Below are 19760 nucleotides of genomic sequence, written 5' to 3'. Positions count from 1 at the left end.
CAAGAAGGTCGAGGAACGCGAGAGGGCAATAGAGTGTATATTGTGTACCACCGCGGAGCTCTTTCTCTTTCTTTTAGTTTTGCTTTGCTTTTCCGAGAAAGCTCCCTTTCAAATTTTCTAAAAACAAACGCTATTCCAACCATTTCATTTTCGGCTATTTTTTACAGTTAATAGTTGGCTCTGCGGGTATGATACATAAGATTTTGTATTTATCACGAATGAGCCAACTTTACTTGCCTTTTGTTCGCTGCGACGACGAGACTGTCAATTTCCAAACTAACCATTTTCATCAAAAAGTTATCACGATTCTACGTGGAAATAGAAAAAACCTTACGTGTGTTAATTTTCATTTCAATGGGAAAAGGCTAAATGCCTATATCAATTCAGAGTTAGATTTTCCTCAATTATTGCAGTATATAATGTCTGAATAGGTCTTGCACAATTTGAAATTTCCACCTCATCACAATATTATCATGAAATTTTGATTTTGTTAGTCTTTATTTTTACATGATATATTTTATTGACCATAAAACATCATACATCGATAGCTGGAAATTTCTTGATAATTCTTTTGAAACTTAAAACATTAGAACCAATAATATTGTTTGTTCGTTAAAAGTCTTTGCTGGCTCTGCTTGAAAATAGCGCCTTCTATGCACACGATTATCAACTGCATTTAAAGGATAAGTCGGTGCAACAAGAATGAATGAAAATTAAATAGTTGTACACTGAAAATTATTACATATACATAAGTGAGTTTCAAATAGGAGTGCTTATTCTTGAAAGCACTGATGTCACTTAACAAAAATATTCAAATGGGAATATGTTGAATCTACGCAGAATTTCATGTTTCTAGGCATATTCGTTAACTAGATAGAGTTAATACATCTATTTCTTATTAAATTTTCATCCAAAAACTACATTAAGAAATTTCAAGCAGCCATCGGACGAAAATCTTCTACGGTAAATTCATTTATAATCAGCAATGCGAATGGAACCAATATTATACAAATTTATTCGTTGCACTATTCGTTACGTCGTATTTTTCAACTCGAATTCAAGGAACAATCAATAATCAAATGGAAAATTTGCTGTTGTTGGAGGAAAAAATTTGGAGGCGCCGGGTATCGATCCCGGTACCTCTCGCATGCTAAGCGAGCGCTCTACCATCTGAGCTACGCCCCCAGCTGGCGTCAAGTCACTCGAACGATTTTCTGAATGGTCAGCGAGTGCCACTTTCGGCACAAAGTGAAAGGCACCAACGTTCACGGCTGCACGCAACTCACCTACATTGTTATGCCCCAATCGCGCCCATACCTCACCTTCTTATGTCATTGTATTATTACGCGTCCGCTTCAATGTCAATGCTGTCAATTTTCAGCATTAGCTTTGAACAAAGTCGTATATTTACCTGCGACAATCGTATGACACGTATTTGACAATCTAATCCATGTAAGCTAACATCTGTCGATACAACTTCTTCAGTCTTATCTATAGTCTAGATCGTTTGACTATCTTGCGGACAGCTGCCTACTCTACATATTCAAATGTACCCAATCTCTTTTCTCGATCGGACGGCACATCTGGCAATCAGATCTCACTAAACTCGTAGCTCGAATTGACCGTGACCATTCGACTTTTCGTTCACTGCCTCTCACTTTCTCTCTCCGTGCCGATGCTCGCGTATCACGCGTAGCGTGATTGCTTATTGCAACCGGGGGCGTAGCTCGGATGGTAGAGCGCTTAGCCTGCGAGAAATACCGGGCTCGATAGCCGGCGCCTCCAACAATCCCAGGGAACGACGACCAATTTCTTTTTTCCAATTATCCCGATAAAATATCGCAATAAGGCATCAAAACAATGGACACTCGGGAGTTTTTTTTGTTTTTTTCCGAAGTGTCCGTTGCTATTTGTCCTAGACGCGAGCGCGCAGAACCGATAAACGAGGGATGGAATGGAATCGAAGGAGCGCACTCGCGTAAACAGAGAGATGCCTATAAATAGAAGCGGCTGGACTTGTGCGCGCATGCGCATTACAATTATAAATCGAGAGCGAGTCGCGAGCGGCAAAAAGCTCGCTCTCGCTCGGTGTATTGTATTGTAATAGAGGCGGCACGGGGCATTTTAGAAGCGAACCGTCAAGCGCTTCTATTCATGGCTCTGCTGAAAATCCCTTAAACAAAGGCTTCTTCTTTCTTCTTCTCCCTTCGGCGCTCGCTTCATCTAGAAATTCCTAACTTTTTCCCGCGCGCATAAATCGGCAGAAATGCGCACTTTGTTCTCTCTCTCTCTCCCTCCGAATAATGCATGACGATCGCCATGCGCGATAACCGCGCGTACGCCCGGCAAAAGCTTACCAGTCAACGACGACAACGACGACGACGACGACGACGACGACGACGACGACGACGACGACGACGACGACGACGACGACGACGACGACGACGACGACGACGACGACGACGACGACGACGACGACGACGACGACGACGACGACGACGACGACGACGACGACGACGACGACGACGACGACGACGACGACGACTTGACGTCGGGTCAGTGCGGACGAGCCTCGTCTGCGGCAGTGCGTGCCACGCCAACACTGGGCGAGCAAGTAAAGCAATGCAGCCGAGGGAATTTTCGCGAGACGACTAGACCTCGGTGCGAATGCCTCCGACGCAGCCTCGTCCCTCGTTCCCAACCCGGAGAAGCTGAATGAAGGATTCTCGGAATGGACTCGCTGATGCACTTTGCTCTGCGCAAACGAAACGCCACGTGCAGAATGGCCGGAAACTCGTTCTCCATTCTGTATTCCGAAGGTGAAAAGCTCCGTGGCTCTCGCGTTTCATTAGCTAGCCATGTGCGAAAGTCTTCTGCGATATACGTGCGAAAATGTAGCTCGTCTCCTCGACATCGGAGCGTCCCGCGCGCGTGCGTTGACATCGGCGCGCTGGTCATTCGCGCCCTCGCGCCAGCAGACCGTGCCCACTCCCGGCCGCGCTGTTTGCCTTCAGGAGGTCCGTGCGCGCTCGCATTAATGGCTCGGCGATGCGCACGCAACGCGTACGCGCGCTCGGGAGGAAAGGGACGGGCTAATAAAGCCGTGCGCGCGTTTACAAGACAAGGGCGCTTAAGCCTGCACGCACGCTCGAGCAAATGAGATGCTTGCCGCCGATGGATCTCTCGGGCGCGCAACTGCGGTGTATGATGCGGCCGCTCGTGCGCCGTAACTCACGCTGATTCCGATTGCATCGCTGCGCGCGCCCGGCAGGAGTAATTTTCAGCCGATGCGCTTGGTTTGTCGCACGGGCCGAGGAGAGTGAAGAGCGAAAGAGCGAAAAAAAGCCCCTTCGCGGAATAGAGAAAAGCGCAGCGTCGTAAATTCAACGCCGGTATTACGAGAAAAAGTAAACGCGATTATTAGAGCGGAAAAAGTATGCGCCTCGCGCGATCAACCGGGTATACAGCGACACGGAATGAGAAGAGGAGGAGGAGCAAGATTCGAATCGTAAAACGACTGCCCGTGGCTCGCAATAAATCTCCGGCTGAATTGAATAACGCTTAATGATCATCGATCCAATATAGCCTCTCCCGCGAAAAATCCCGCTCGAACAAACATCCGACGAGCACGCGCGCGCCGCGCGAGTCGGCCGACTGCCTGCTTTAAAAAATCGCGCGCGCTTGCACCTGTTGCATTAGAAATGCATCGACACGCGCGAAATGCGCCGGAGCTGAAAAAAAGGCCCGCGAAGCTCAGCGGTCACGGGCAAAAAGCCGAGCGGAGGGGAGAGAGAGAGAGAAGATAGGTCTACTGCTGCAAGAAGCTTGTTTATGTTTATGCTGATGCTTCTCGACTCTCACTAGTGCGCACCATAAATCAGGCCCCGATCGATTGCACTCCCTCTCCCGCCTTCCTCCTCGCCAACAGTGTACTGCTCGCTCGCGCGGTGGCCGTTGCCGCTTGGCTATTTGTCTTTACAGCGAATTAACCTTCGCGCAACTCCCCCCCTCTAGAATATTATTAAGTTGCCGCTCAGTCCCGCCATTTCGACCTAAGTTCTAATCCATTTTGAATACTTGGTCGCGCGTTTGCAAATGACGTCTTGTTGCCCGCGGAAAAATCAATTGTCGGCGCGGTATTTCCGACAGGCAGCGTTCGGTTACTCGTGGACTGCTATGGACGCAGGCAATAGAAAAAAAAAATAACGAAACATCTAATACTCGTTGCTAATGGTTGCTGGTTATTGAATGTTCGTCTGTCGCGCCGTCGGCGTTCAAAGGCTCGAAGCTCGGTTACGCATCTTGCGAGGAATGTGCGTTTATCGCCTACGGTGATTCATTTGTCTGCGGGTACTTTCCTCTCGTACATTTGAATAATTGAGTGCGAGCGCGAGAAATGTTATTGGCTACGCGCGAGGTATCGGCGGCTAACGCGCGCGTATTTTACGTTTGAACGTGTTTTTTAACTGTAGTTGTTATTCGTTATCCACTGTATTATAATCAATTTCCGATCAGTTTCCGATTAAATTCTCAAATTCACGTACCATGTAGGATTCGTCGCAAAAAAGTGTAGCTTGTCATGGAACTCGTGATAAGTTATAATTTTTCAAATTGCTATTGTAACTATACAAATGACCGTAAACGTTTGGACCGGAAAAGTCGAAAATAAAAAAAAGAAAAAGTGTACAGAATGGACAAGCGAAATGTAGCTCTAGCGAACCCAATAGTTTTGTACTCTAAAGTGATGTTTTGCGAATTCGTATTAACTGCAGATAAGAGGGTAAATGTTGGAAGGCCCTGAGCAGTATCTTCCTGACGACCACAAAAAAAATGTTGTTGAAAGTAGTAATGTTTCTCTTTGTTTTGCTGTTGCGAAGAGGTTTCGCGCGAAAAATTGTCAAGATTAGCAAAAATTACAGGAAGAATGTAACGATAAGACGAAGAGGCCAGCCCCCTAATTGCAACTTGATTCGTACATGTAATGCGGTATTATATAGGCTTGCCCATCTAAATAAATTCTTAGACTGGTAGGCAGCGTAAGTGATGACGATGATACGCCGATGATGATGACGAGGACGATGATGAGGAGGACGACGACGATGATGATGAGGGTGGCGGTGGCTGAGAAAGCCCCGTGGCATAATACTCGCAGGCGTACCTGCAGACGACGGAGGACTACGGCAATGTTTGCGCTTTCTGGAAGCGCGTGTTGCGTTATGCAGACATTGCCAATTACCCGTAACATGCAATTTCGATGGCTCGGGCTCTATATATCGTGAATTAATCTGCCCCGCGACACGCACACGCACCCGCTACACAACACGGCGCCGATCGCTCGCTCAGCCGGCCGCCACCCGTACATCACGCGCTTTGCTGCTGCTGCTGCTGCTGCTGCTGTTGGCCGTTGGTCCGCCGATCGACTGGCCGCTACGATTTACGACCGGCCCTACGACTGATTAAACATCGACAACTATACCTGCTTGGCTCTCTCCCAACGGTCCCGGTAAATTTCGGGACTGATTTTTCATTAAACTCGAGCGCCGTACTGGAGCCAGTGGACATTGCAATCTGCTCCCTCTGATTTTCAACAAAACTCGTTAATTGATGGATTCTCAGGAATTAATTTAAATTAACCGTGTCTCGTAGCAAGAAAAATGAGTTTGAAACGAGAACAATCAGAATTACAAGAGCGGCAGAAAAAGTCTTATCTAAATCCGTAAATCATGCTTACAAAGAACATCCAATTAGTTTCGCTTGGGAAACAATATATATCCAACGGCGGAGCCTCCTTCTCCCCATATATACTAAAAGTGTGCGTAGCCATCCGCCATGATGAACGGCACTATGATAATGCTATCTCCGCGTTGTTTTTCGTGCGATGTAAGCCGCAGAATTAACAATTTTATCGCGCTTTAACAACCAATGAAACGATGCGACTACCAATTATTCGAGACAACAGCAAAAAATCGAAACATATGAAGCTGTAAGACTAAACGCACACGCGTTGACCCTCTTTCGTGCGCGCTGTAATGTACAAGGCAAGTACAAAGTGCAAAGCTCGCGAAGCCTTTTTTGCAAAGCAGCTTAGCTCGGCATAATCTCGAGGTGAGATCTCCCCACGTAAATTCCTATCGCATTGCGGGAGAGAGGCTCTCTCTCTCTCTATTTTGACGCTTGGCCGAGGTGAGGAATTATCTCGTTTATCTCGCGGCTGTCGCCGCCTCTGTTCAAAAGCTCCGCGAGAGATGTTCGGCTTTATCGTAAAAGGATTCTGCGGATACATATGCCGTTGCTCGATGCGTCTTCGCCGATAGAATACATTGGTTCCGAAGCTATTTTTATGAAAGGGCGAGAGAGAAAAACAAGGACGCCACGATCGATATGACAAATCTGCGCTAAGATCGGCTTTTGTGCTGGAATGGGGCTCTCTCAACGGCTGGGGGGGGGGGGGGGGGGGACACTTTGCCTCGGGCGCAAAATGTGGGAAAATTGAGATTCCATGGGCACGCTGCGACCTGCAAATTCATTCTTGCTATTATTTTTTCCCTCGAATATATTACTAAAGTCCTTTCGTACCTCGTCACCACTCGTATCAGTTTTAAAGAGACTTTCGGTATGTTTGCAATCGTTTCTCAGATTACATCGTAAGTGAGAAATTTCACTTTGTCCACGCTGCGCTCGAGGCACAGTATTTCGACGCTTACGCGGTAAGCCTATTTATAAAAATGCCTAACAATTTTTATAGGTTTAGCTATTATTTCATAAAAACAATGCATTGATTTTTTGACTGTTTTTTCATGGAAAAAATAATCACGAATAATAAATATGAATTAAATTACGATCATATGCAATAAAATAAACATTAAATAACTGTAACAGTAAGCGCAATATTACGTATGCATTTCAATGAGCGCACGGCCGTGAGTCTGGTTTGGCATGCGTCACTTTCACAAAAGTAGTGCTCGGTGACCGTTGAAAAGAAATCGGATAAGTGGATATTATAACAGGGGGCGTAGCTCAGATGGTAGAGCGCTCGCTTAGCATGCGAGAGGTACCGGGATCGATACCCGGCGCCTCCAAATTTTCTTTTCAATCTTTTTCTTTACAGCATTGTTTTACCGAACTCGCAACATTTTTAATCACAATAATTACATAATGTTCTTATTTTGAAATTATGTAAGATAAAAGCTCAAGGCAAATTATTGACAAAACATAAAAAACTGTTAGTGAAGAAATTTGTAAAAAAGTCATTGTGAGTTATTATTCATGTATCTGTCACTTTTGATTATGTAGATTCTCTCACTACGATAGATATCTTCAAAAGTTAACAGTGGTAATTTAGCATAAACGTCCAGCGTTTTTTTACTGCGATACGGAATTACTTGTGATAAAAAAAGGTCCTAAATGTTCCAAATACGTTCATAGTATGCCAACAAAAATTAAAAACTTTTTATCTCATTTTTGTTAAAATTTTCGAAAAAAAAGAACTATTTTGATTATTTCTTTCACGTATTCTAGATATTTTAAACACTGTTGTTCCATGCATTTATGTTCATTGGAGATGGCACGAAAGTACGAATTGAAGCACCGATTTATTATATGCAATTTCACTTGTGTAAATTGAAGCTACAGTTCATGGAGTGAAAAATGACTAGGACTACAGTTGGTTATCGTAAAGGTGCCTACAATAACAAGCTTCTCTCTCTCTTTCTCTCTCCCAAGATCGTTCTAAGTTTCTACTGTGGGTATACTTTTACGTTACTACCGTCCTTTTGTACTTTGAAATACATCTTTACTACTGTCTAAAAGTTTTTTTAGTACTTTACAACCCAACTTGTCTTGTCTTTTATTACTAACTCTAACACGAATGAATTACCGTTTGAAAAAGTAAAAAATTAAACTGAGCTAGTCATTAATTTTAAGACTAGTTAATTCAATATACAAAAACTATTCTTCATTTTCTGGTTAAATAAGTTATTGACTTAGTACTTACTTACGAGCAGACAATGAGCAAATGTACGTACCTGAAACAGACAATAAATGAAATAAATAAGCGAACTATGAAGATTGATAAGATTTGTATTTATTGTGCGACTTGTATAATTCGCAAATAATTGAGCCAGGAACAAAAAAAAGATTTACAAGATTTACTCGAGGGTGGCAAAAAAGCTCGAATACGCTCGATTTAGCGCTAACAATAGCAAGTATCTGGCGAATCTGCCGCACGCCAAAGATAATGCCTCAGAAAGTTCGCGGAATCAAGATGCAAAAGAAAGAAGAAAGGCAAAGAAAGCAAGCAAGAGATCGAGCAGCCGAGGCGTTAAGACCACACACGCACGCACACACGCAAATTCGTAAAAAGAAGTACTTCGGCTTTTGTGCGCGCACATTCCATCGGGGTTGCGTTTCTTTTAACGCGTCGCTGGCAATCGACTCTTACATTCGCGCTTTAAAGATGAAATCTTTTGCGAAGGTCGATGACATCACGTCCGCTGCGTTTCTCCACACTTCTTACCTCGATTTGCGCGTGTGCACACGAATGACTTGTCGCCATCGACAGACGCCGAAACAACGCACGAACAAAGAAGAAAGGGGGAAGAATGGTCGCAGCAGCAATTGCCGATGATAATTAGCGCGCTCTCGTGCAAAGAGACGGGAAAAAAAGAAAAGAAGAAGAAGCGAGCGAGCGAGCGAGAGTCGCGCGTGGGTGGCAAACGACGCCGCCAACGCCGCTCCACAGCAAGCGGCTCGTTGTTCGTTCGCGGGCGACCTGACACACTCGACGCCGCGTGCAACTCGACTTCTCTTTTGTATCTTTTTTCCTCGCAACCCTTGTGCTCTTGCGAGGGCAACCCATCGGAAAGATCCAGCTTTCGGCAAGACTATGCCCTTTTCTTTCACGGCTGTTGTCACAATTGTCAAGTGCGTTCGTTGCTGCCGTCGAACCGTCGCGAAAAGAAAAGAAAAACCGTTCATCTTGCGAATGTAAATACTCCAGGTCAATGATATTTTGGTATTTGAATAAAAGCACTCGAAGAGACCTAAACGGCTTCGAAAGAGGGAGCGTGTAAACGCAACGGCCACCCAGAAACGCGGTGGACACTTTTATCGTACACGATCGCGCGGCATCCAAGCAGATCAATCATTAAAATTAATGCGCTCTTCTTACCGCGAGCGAAATCTCTCTCTCTCTCTCGCAGAGATCATTACGGCAGACATTCTTTCGCGCGCGCGCGCAGCTTGAAAATGAATAGCTCAACAAATCACGCGCGCGAGTATACAGCTACAACTACAACTGCAAAAGCGCTGCCCTACTCTTGTTCGGGCGGCCAAATCCGTTGTCATTGCCGACGTGACGGGCGCCGCATCGATAAAATAAGACCGAATACGCGGAACACGCTTCCGAGATTTCGAACGTGACGAAAAACCAATGGCGACTGTTTAGAATCGATAACACCGCCGCGGTGCTGCCACTTAGCAAGCGACTAAATGACGAATCGAACGGCATTATTCTTGCCGCGGTTCTTCTCAGCGATTGTGTTATCTGCGAGAGCCATCCGTAGCAGAGAGAAGCTCGGATCTATCTTGGGTTCATCGGCTTGACTACAACGTCTACGTTCTTTGCGCGAGCGTTTCGTTCTCCGCGAGCGGTCGGTCGACCAACGAATCTGCGTAAAGCACAATGACGAACCTACTTTTGTTTTTATTGAGATGCATTCCGACTTATTTTTCCGATTCCTGTTTATTTGGAGAGTACAGCGTAAAAGGTTTACTCTCTCGGCGCCTGGACAAAAGCCCACTAAAGATATCTCAAAGAGATCGAGCAGCAGCAATAGCAGCAGCAGCAGCAGCAGCAGCAGCAAAAAACTAGAGCCATTTAATTCGAGTTCTCCCTCTCTCGGTAGAGAGAAGAAGAGTCGCTCCATTTATCTTTGGCCAGCCAATTTCAATAGGCCGTCGAATATGGTCAAAGGAGGAGGAGGAGGAGGAGGAGGAGGAGGAGGAGGAGGAGGAGGAGGAGAAGGCGGCGGCGGTGGCGCGCATCGTCACGCAGAGTTGCAGGAATGCGCGCAAGAAACGCGCTCCGCGCACTTTTTGAGCGCTAATCTTGGCCAAGGCTGGCATCTTCTTGGAATTGCAAGCATACACGCGCTGTGGCTACCGTTGATGATGATGGTGATGATGCTCGCTCGGCAGCCTATAAGACCGATGCTTTTCCTCCCCCTATATGCTACAATCGTCAGCGGCCAACGCGCCGTGGAATGTGACGCGTCACCTATACCCCATGACCACTCATTTTTCTATATACATCTGATATCCTATAAGAACTATACACTAATAGAATTGCTGTAATAAAATGAACTACAGTTTCGGTAAAATTTACTACAAAACATGGTAATCGTGGGATATACTCAATCCACTGTCGTGTGCGTGCGTGTGTGCGTCCGTGCATGTGTATAGATAATAACGATAATAACGGTAATCTATTGATAAATCGTGTATGCTCTAATTTAAAGAATTATTTAAATGTGAGTAATTCAAATCAAATAACATTTTAATATTTAGTTTCCCCAAGTAACAAAAATTGCTATGTACATAGTAAAATTTACTGAGTTAATCTTCTGCATCCCTTTTATAGTAGTAATTACTACAGGTGCTAGTAAATTGTACTATATTACGTAATAAAACTTCCATCATTCAAATATTACTATGTTAAATAGCAATTTTTACTATAAAGTCAGAGTATATCCTACTATTATTGTTTTCTAGTAATTTTTACTACGAATTACGACATATTTTGTAATATTGTAATACGTTGTTCGATGGAAAAAAAATAACTACGTCGCTAAGCAGTTTGTTACTTTTTTAGTTTGGTAGATTTTTAAAAGTTTTTAGTTAACCGTACTGATGACAACTTGTTTATGATATGAAATTTGAATTGTTTAATTGAAGCTACTGCTCTTGCTCCATTTTACAAAAAATATTGTTGCTTGTTACTGAGTGAGTCTGGGAATTCAACAATATTAATTCTGGTAGTGAAGCCTGCGGTTAATAAGTGTGAGCTTCGCCGTCAAATTGCTAGGCTAACTGATTACCTGTCGGATTCTACGCGAACTTATCGCAAACTCATATTTTTTTTTATGAGAATAGTATGCCTCCGTATCACTCAACAAATAACAATGTTGTCTGTGTAAATTTGAAGTATTTCGTGTAACCAGTAGCTTACCATTCGTCGACTATTCCTAAAGTTAATTTGATGCTATACCTCGTGTACAACATATAGATAAGAATCGTAAATTCACAAAAATATGTATGTGAATATAAACTTTTGGCTACTGAGTGTCTACGCGGATTTTTCATAACGTTTAATTGAAAGCTGTTACGTCGTCATATATTTTGATGAGCGTAAAACCAAATCGACTTAGATAAAACAAGAATAGCACGAGTGAAAAAATGTTGTCGCTATTAATGAATATTAAATTTCAGACAGCATCATCATACAGATGTTATCAGCATTTCATTCTCATCGCACAAGTTCAAGTTCAACATCGACTTCCCGTCTGCATGAAACCTTCTGGTCTTCCAAAGCTGATTATTACAGCTACCTCGAGATGCCACATACGCGCACTTATAGCGGCATCACATCACGCCACGAACGAAGCTGCCTATATTTCTCGCGCAAATGCGACAACGCACTTGATTATCCGTCTCTGCTGCTCGGTCGCTCACTAGCAAGCGGCAATCTTCATGAATATTATTAAATCTTGATGAGAGTCGCGCCAGTATGCTTTTACTCGCGCGCGAGCGTTTTCCCGCATTTCGGAAGGACGTTATTGAGGAAGTCGTAAGAAATCCGAGTTTAGACGTTGCGTCGCGAGCGAAGGGAATATTGATGGCGCTGCATAATTAATTAGCGCTAACAACTGATTACGCAGCGCCCTTAAAGACTTCCTCGCTTCCGTCGAGGCGCGTATGATTATTCGCGCGCGCGTTTAGCCTGCAGCCGCGAGAGTGTCCGGAGACAGAGCGCAGTTATCCACGGGAATGGGAGAAAAAGGGAGCAGTCGTTACCGACACGACGATTACGCAAACACGATGGTTTATCTTTGCGAGGGGCACGAGCACACACGCGCAGCCAGCGCAGGAGTGCAGTTTACGACGGCCGAGTCATCAACGCGAATGGAGCGCTGTACGCCACGCGCAACGTTCCAGGCCCGCCGTTCAAGGCGCGAGGCAAATTGAATCTATGAAAGCCGAAAGAAAAATGAAGCAGCGCCCAAAGAGGGCAGGACGCGGAATCGGCCGAGTCGTAGCCCGAGATAAAGCCATCGGGAGAGTGGCGATGCGCCGCGCCGCTAAACGTTCTCATCGTCGCGATGACGAGCGATTGATGATGCGCGCCTCGGGGAGTTGCGCGTCCTAATCGGGACGAACGACGAAAAAGTCGAGCCGAGAGCTGAACAAGCGACAGATCGAGGGAGAGGAGGCGAGGCCTCGGCGATGTAAGCGAGAGGCGTCGCGTAAATCCGCAAATTACAGAGCGCCGTTTGAATCACTTAAGAGCTGGCTGTTGCCTCGAGGGGGATTGTCGGGGGCGGCACCGCCGCGCCGCCTACTTCGGTAGCTCCAAGGCATATAATGTCGCGAAATGTCTATCATCCGCGGCGGTCCGACTCTCGAGCGATCAGCGCGCATCCCATAGACCAGTCGCCGAGGGTCACGCAACTTGTCTACGCGCGCCGAGATATATGCGACAACTACGACTGCGACGACGACGATCGAACTAAGAGCGCTCATCCCATGGGCGTTTTCCAACGCGCGCTTCTATGGTGCTTGCTCACTCAGCTGCATAGATTAGGCCTTTCAACGCACGAGTTCACATTCTACGGCTTTATTGGTGAGGTTGCTTTCCCTTTTTCTTTTTGACGGAGCGTCCTCACGGTATTTCTCGACAATTTCATTGTCTATCCTTCGTCTTCGTGTTCTCGTAAAAATTATTGTTTCTCTCAATCGTTGCACCGCTCCACTGATTCCACGATTCTTATAGCAAATAACATAGCAATACACGAATGAAAATGAAAACAAGCATTTCCAGATTCTTCTCTTCTCTCCGTTCGGATAAACTTTAGCCGTGAAAAATTGCATGTTCGAGTAGAGTATCGGGCAGCACATTCCTAAATTAAATCAAAAGCAATGCAAATGCCATGACTCGTCCATCTGTTTCTGTGCACCGTACAAGAACGAAATGTGCAAGATGATCATAATACGAATAACATGAAAAAAATTATAAATTTTTGCAGCGATCCAACAACGGCATCGGACACGTGTACTAAAAGAAGAATGTGCCTAGGCGAGAACGAAACACCGATGGAACAAAAGATTATGGCGAACAGCGATACTCAAAGGGCAGCAATTTGAGACTTATGAGGAAGTTATTTATAGGAAGCAGGTTGTAGGACTTGTCGTACACGTTGCCCGCGAAAGCGACTGACTGCATGTCGTTACGCTACACACACACACAGCGCCATAATTGCGCAAATACCGATATAGCGAAGCAACGTCGGAGACCACATACCTGAACTCGCGCGTGCCGAAGTTCTACTACAAATGCTTGCATTAGTATTGTGAGACTACGGAACGTCATTCTATTAAGTGCACACATTCGGGATAATAACGCGTATGGAGATGGTCGATTATACCCGATATCGGATATCTCTGGTGAATGTATATACCGATGGATTCTCTCGACCAATCGTAATTACCGACATGTTATTCTACTGCGTTTTACATGGCCAATAGTACCGTAATAAAAGAAATCAGTATGGAGGGCGATATACCCGGGAAAGCTGCATTACAAGTCTAACTGCGAAAGTCAAACGATCGTTTACCTATTTTTCTAATACTTGGGGCATTAGTCGCGTGAATATTTACTCGATTTCTTCAGACGAACGAGTACGTTTAAATGGTAATTCTTTGCGCAAACAAAGAAAAGAAAATATTTTAATTCGTAACGAACTAACAATCAGTCAAACTAAGAGAATTAACTCCTTCCAAAGAGGAATGCCTCCATTTAAAATTACGCAAGCAGTTTCGATTCGCGTCAACTGTAAATCTCTTGGAATTTGAATGAAGTAGAACCAGACATGAACTCTGACGTAACACGTCAGATGACTCGATCGGTATGAGTACCTAAATCTTGCAATTGCGATTATAAGTAGGAGTACCAAATCCTGCGACGAGCTAACGCTTGTCTTTGGGTTTTCTTTTCTAACCGCCAGATTTATAGCGAAATACCTTCATAGCAGGACTAGATAAATAAAGATACTGAATTAGCGTGAAATGAATTACTCCAATGGGCTTTAATAACGCAATTAGCGTCGGAAACCAAAATTCAACAAACATAAAGCTACGCAACGATATGGCAACTACATAGCCATATTTATTTTGCCTGACACGTGGCTATGTTTTCTTCGTCAATTTTGTATCGTGAGTATAGTTAATGAAATTGAATTCTAAGGAGGCAGTCAAGCCTGAATTAAATTTGCCTGTCACTGATCTTGTTTATTTCACACACCATTGATTTCCTTCCAATAGCTCGTAATTAAAAAGTGTGATCGCACTGCCTTTTACAAGTGCAACAGCATCGCGTTACGAGTAAAATAGGGATACGTAATTTTCCAGACCCTAACATTGCAAATCCACTAAATATATTTGTTTCGATCGTCGAGATAAATTAGTCTCTACGCTTGCAATCATACATGATCATTGGCAATCGCTTAAAAAATCAATACAAAAATCCCTTCGTGACCCTCGCCGTCCAATTTGAAATAGATCAAGCCGTCAATCGATCCAGCCAACCAAATCTACAAATAATCACAGGGCTTACATCGACGAAGAACAGCCGATCGATCAGCTCCCTCGCTGCCTCTGGCCTTATACTCGTCGCCGTAAATCACACATCGAGGAAGCATTGCACTCCTGCCTCGGTAAAAGGGGTTCATTGACACTGGCGCTCTGTAATCTCGAGCACCTTCCTCCTACAAGGACTTGACTCTCGATCTTTGCTGCCACCGCCGCACGTAGGCCAATTTGGCACTGGCAAAGAGAGAGAGAGAGGGAGAAAAATCGCGGGCGTCGAGCCAAAGACTTTCTGACTTTTGCCGCAGAGAAAAGAGATCTGCTCTGAATGTGTGTGCGTGCGCGCACAATCGAGACAATTTTTCCCACACACAGGGTTGGTGCGGCTTTAAGAAGCTCATAAATTTGAGCGTAATGCCCTGCCAGATGCGGTGATCATTGCTGCCACGTGAGCACTGCTGCCAACTTGAGCATTTCATGGGGACGTGAGTTTTTATTATTTGAAGGCGGGATTTCGGGGATCCGACGTTGCTTCAATGACTCGGAATCTAAACGCGGCGTCACGACTATTTTTTGCAGAATCAGAATTTCCAATCGATATATAACTCGCTGGAGCTTACTTTGCGAATGCATTCCGGTAATTTCCGAGTGGAAGATAAATCGCAGGCGCAGCTCTAAATTTAAGCACACGCACGTTTAAAGGTGAAACGATCGAGAAACAAAAGAATGAAGAGCAGCAGCGGCGGCAGCAGCAGCAGCAAGATATCCGATGATGCGCGCGCATACAGAAGTCAGTGATTACGGAATGAAAAGGGAGGTTTTCGCCTAACGATTCTCGGAGAGAAAGACGAGAGAGACGGTAATCGGTAACGGCGCCAGGATTTCGCCTCGACCGTCAGTTTTTTACTGCGCCCTACGAGGCGCGCTCGCGCGAGAGTGACGTGTACGTATAATTGAAGGGAGGCGGAAGCAAGAGAAGAAGCCAGCGGCAGCCGATGGGTCGTTTACCCTACGGGCGCATTTGAAAGAGAGAGAGAGAGAGAGAGGGAGCGAGAGAGATAAATTCCGCGAGGTCCAGAGCGAGAGAGAGAGAGAGAGAGAGAGAGAGAGAGAGAGAGAGAGAGAGAGACGTGGGTTATCTCTGTTGGCGGAGGAAATCGGGAGGGAAAAAAAACTTGATCGCTCAGCTGGCAGCTGTGCGCGCGCGAGAGCATCTCTCGCCTTTGGCTTTTTCTTCCTCTTCTTTTTCTTTCTCTTTCGCTCGTAAAGCCGATCTTGTTTTGAGAGAGCGAGAAAAATATTTCCTTTCAGCTCTCTCTCTCTCTTTCTCTCTCTCTCTCGCAAATCTCCGTTTTGTATATTTTCAAACTACAAAAGCAAACGATATAGTGTGCGCAAGTTCTGTGTCTTTCAAGTTAGCTCGGCTTTGGCAAATAAGCGCGTCCTCAAACGAGGATTCGCAAAAGGCGCGCGGGCGCGACGACGACAGTTCACCGCAAGGGTGCTAAACTTGATGAAGTTGGAAAGACGCAGGAGTCGCTTTGGCTTGTAGCGCAGCGACCGCAAACTCAACGAGCATCGTAGCTACCGATTGCCAAGTGCCAGTTGCAAATTCAAATTACTCCCTCCCCCCCCTTCTCCTTCTTTTTGCGTCCCACCAGAGCAAACAGTTCTATTTGCACTTGCTACAACAGACGACGTGACTAGCCACTCGCAGATGCAACTGCAAGTCAATCTAGCGGCAACGTGCTGTTTGACGTTTGGTTAAAAATGTGGTTTGGTTTCTATCGACTCCGAAATACATGTAAAATACGTGGAAAAGCGACCAGCTAAGCAATCAAATGCAAATTGAACGCCAGGACAGTCGCGGAATCAAATCTCTTGAGCAACGACCATCTCGGACGGCAGCTGTCGGATGCTGCAGATGGGACGACAGCCAACAAGAGTCACGTCGTAGCCGGCTATCATCGTCCAGCAGGGTATCAACTTTGAGCGCAAATCAATAAAAAGGCGCCAGCCTCCTGTGTTTATCTACACTGTTTCGATAGCAGCTCCGCGCCTCGACAGTCGGGCGAGACTTACCGGTTAATTGGCCGCGTCGACCGCCATGAAATTTCGCCTACTGAATGGTGGCACGATAATGCCCGGTTATCGAAACCATCATTACGCGATTACAATTTTTTCTTTTCCACGATGCATCTCGCGTGAAATGCTCATCTTTGCCAGAGGATAGCTTCGGACTCAAAATTGAATTTCATTAAAAGCATACCATCAGAGGCGCGCGCATCATAACTGCTCCGCGCTTGAGGTGACTTTAACAGGGCTATTGAATTAACAAGAGACTCGCTGGGTAGTTATTATCGAGCTACCGCTTGATTTATACCGACCGTGTACGTATAATCGAATTATGGCGCGTAATGGGTATTTCGAATTTATCGTTGAGCCATTCTAATTCATTTAACTAAAAATAATGGAATATACGATCGTTTTTTCTGAACTTTTTCCAAAATTGATAATTTCATTCGTAACAATGGTTATGTTCCAAAGATTGGCAATCTCGGGCTTTCAAATGGCAATACTCGTACGATCGAAGCCATAACAATACAAGATAATGTGCCTCTGAACCCCAAGAAAGCACACAGGGCGAGTAAGTACATAAGACATTAAGGACAAAGTTGGAGAAATCGAAGAAAAAAAAAGTCGTAACTGCAATTACGAAAGTTGGAAGGAGCATGGACAATTGAATAGAAGCGGTGGTAATCCAGCGAGTAGATTTAAGAGGTCGTTGCACTAAAACCTGCGATAGTCGTGGTACAGCATTAAATAAGAAAGCGTGCCAGCGCAGGGCCAATCTAATCTAGGAGGGGCTGCTTAAGATTTATCCGGAAGTAGGCGGTAGGTGGAGATGAATTTTTCCCTACCTTTGAGCTGTGTTGTCTCGATGGCGAACATGTTGAGTGCCAGTAGTTGCAGAAGTCGCGTGCCTGGCAACGGCAGTGGTGTGTGATGAAGCAGCGTGCGAAACTCGCGGAGCATTTGAATGGCAGCTTCTTGGAACGTTTCCATTCTGTAACGTACATTTATGACATATTTCTTTGAGTGAATATTGCCGGAGACAGAACGAACTCTCTCGAGTACAGAAAAAATAATGCTACTTTATGGTTAATCTATCGTTAATTTGGCAAAACGGAGCTTATGAAATAAAGAATACATCCCGGCTCGATCGCTTGATTATACAGATCTGCCTGATTTTGCTCTTGGTCTATTCAGGGTTACTTCCGAAGTTATTTTTTAGGAAGGATTAGAATCCGCAATCATGATTTGCTCATCGCGTCAGATTTTTTAGATACCTCAGGAGACGTAAAAAGGATATTTTTTTGCTATAATTGAGATCCCGCAATACCGCGGAAAAATTTTATTTTCAAAAACGAGAAGAAACATCTGAAAGGTCTATTTTTACTGTTTAGAATGAATTTTTAAGATTTGAGATACCTTTTCTTTTCATCGAGATATAATTGATTGAAGTCAAGTATTTTTGCATGTTATATATGCATATCTGGAAAATTAACTGTTTTTAGACTCCTAAAATACTTGAATTTAATTAACGATATCTCAATGAAAAAAAAAAAGATATCTCAAATCTTAAAAATTAATTCTTAAGAGTAAACATAGATTTTTCAGATGGTTCTTTCCGTTTTTGTTACCTCAAATATAACGAAAAACGGCCTTTTTTCTTTTTAGGTTGAGATATCTAAAAAACCTGATGCGATGGATTTCGGATGCTAATTATGCGTAAAGAATTACTTTAAAAATGTATGTCTCAGTTGGTCAAGAACAATCACAACCCCTTATTTTGCAGATCTGTGTTATTTTTGATTGATGGGGGTTGGAAGTCGTACAAAAATGCGCTCATAGAATTCGCAAGGAAACAGCACGCGACACTGACGCACAGTGACTCCAATGCGCGCGCGCGTTGTTTCAATGCGAGCACAAGTAGCCACACGTAAGTAATGGCGCTTCACTCGATAAATCCATTAGCTCTGACAAATAGCTTAATTTTTTGTTCCCTACGGCTCCGAGAGGCAATTGACCGTCGTAGCTAGGCGCGCATACACGCGCACGAGACGAATGAGTGTGAGGTGCGTCGCCGGAAGCTGCGATGTGTGCCTGCTGTTTACCGGCTGCCATGCTGACTCGTTGAATCAACAGAGAGAGAGAGACAACGGAGCGCGCGCTCGCGCAGGTGCAATTCACGCGGAAGTTCCATTATATATTGCGATAGTAAAATCTGCCTGTTAATGCTTTGACACGCGGTTCAATGCGTCGATTATCACTCTATATAAGCTCATAGTTATCTATCATTTGTTTGCGTGTCAATCAGAAAGAAAAAAGAATTACTTTCCGAACGTATAAATCAAGAGTATTTTTTGGTTCAGCTTTCGTTATCGTCGGTTCGTATTTCCGAGGTAATAAAACATAATTCATACCTCGCGAGCGCAGGTCGTTAGAAAAAACTCTTGGCACTCTGCGTTCGTAAAACAAAATGTGCGTGATATATTAACGCTACGTGTTGCTTATTAGTAATCAAAAAGCGCCGCGGCGCGCGCAATCCGTCAGCGAGCGGTAGGCGAGGGAGCGAGAGGCGCGATAAATTCCCTCGTGGAAAAACGCCCCAACTGGATTAGTCGCTCTAACGAGCGCAAGAACGTTAGCGGGAGGCGCGGCGGCGACGGCAGCCTCGGCTAATCAGCCCGCGCGAGGAAATTGCCTCGATAAACCACCCCGAAAAACGAAAGCACAGGCGTAGAGGATGGCCAGTTGGAGCAGATCCAGCGATCGCTAACACAACGCCCGAGGAAAGCGAATCAAGGTCGAGAATCGGTTCGAGTGACAGCTCTTTC

General features: G+C 44.8%; 1 protein-coding gene and 2 non-coding genes across 5 annotated transcripts in view; 1 reads left to right on the top strand and 2 right to left on the bottom strand.

The window, feature by feature from the left end:
* The window catches only part of LOC131669455 (telomerase-binding protein EST1A-like), a 102287-nt gene that overhangs the window by 56450 nt on the left and 26077 nt on the right, over window positions 1-19760 (bottom strand). For all 3 annotated transcript variants that reach the window (XM_058944330.1, XM_058944331.1, XM_058944329.1), the window contains one exon: window positions 17781-17926. In XM_058944330.1, the coding sequence (XP_058800313.1) occupies window positions 17781-17926 (146 nt within the window). The remainder of the gene's footprint in view (window positions 1-17780; window positions 17927-19760) is intronic.
* On the bottom strand, window positions 1113-1185 carry Trnaa-agc (transfer RNA alanine (anticodon AGC)). The gene has a single exon. It is a non-coding gene; the product is annotated as a tRNA-Ala (tRNA).
* Window positions 7007-7079, top strand: Trnaa-agc (transfer RNA alanine (anticodon AGC)). Its single transcript has one exon. It is a non-coding gene; the product is annotated as a tRNA-Ala (tRNA).

This window comes from Phymastichus coffea, unplaced genomic scaffold (genome assembly GCF_024137745.1).
Source record: "Phymastichus coffea isolate CEN01 unplaced genomic scaffold, Cenicafe_Pcof_1.1 PCOF00093, whole genome shotgun sequence".
Lineage (NCBI taxonomy): Eukaryota > Metazoa > Arthropoda > Insecta > Hymenoptera > Eulophidae > Phymastichus > Phymastichus coffea.
The sequence above is the reverse complement of the archived record's forward strand: the minus strand, read 5'-3'. Positions and strand labels throughout refer to the sequence as shown.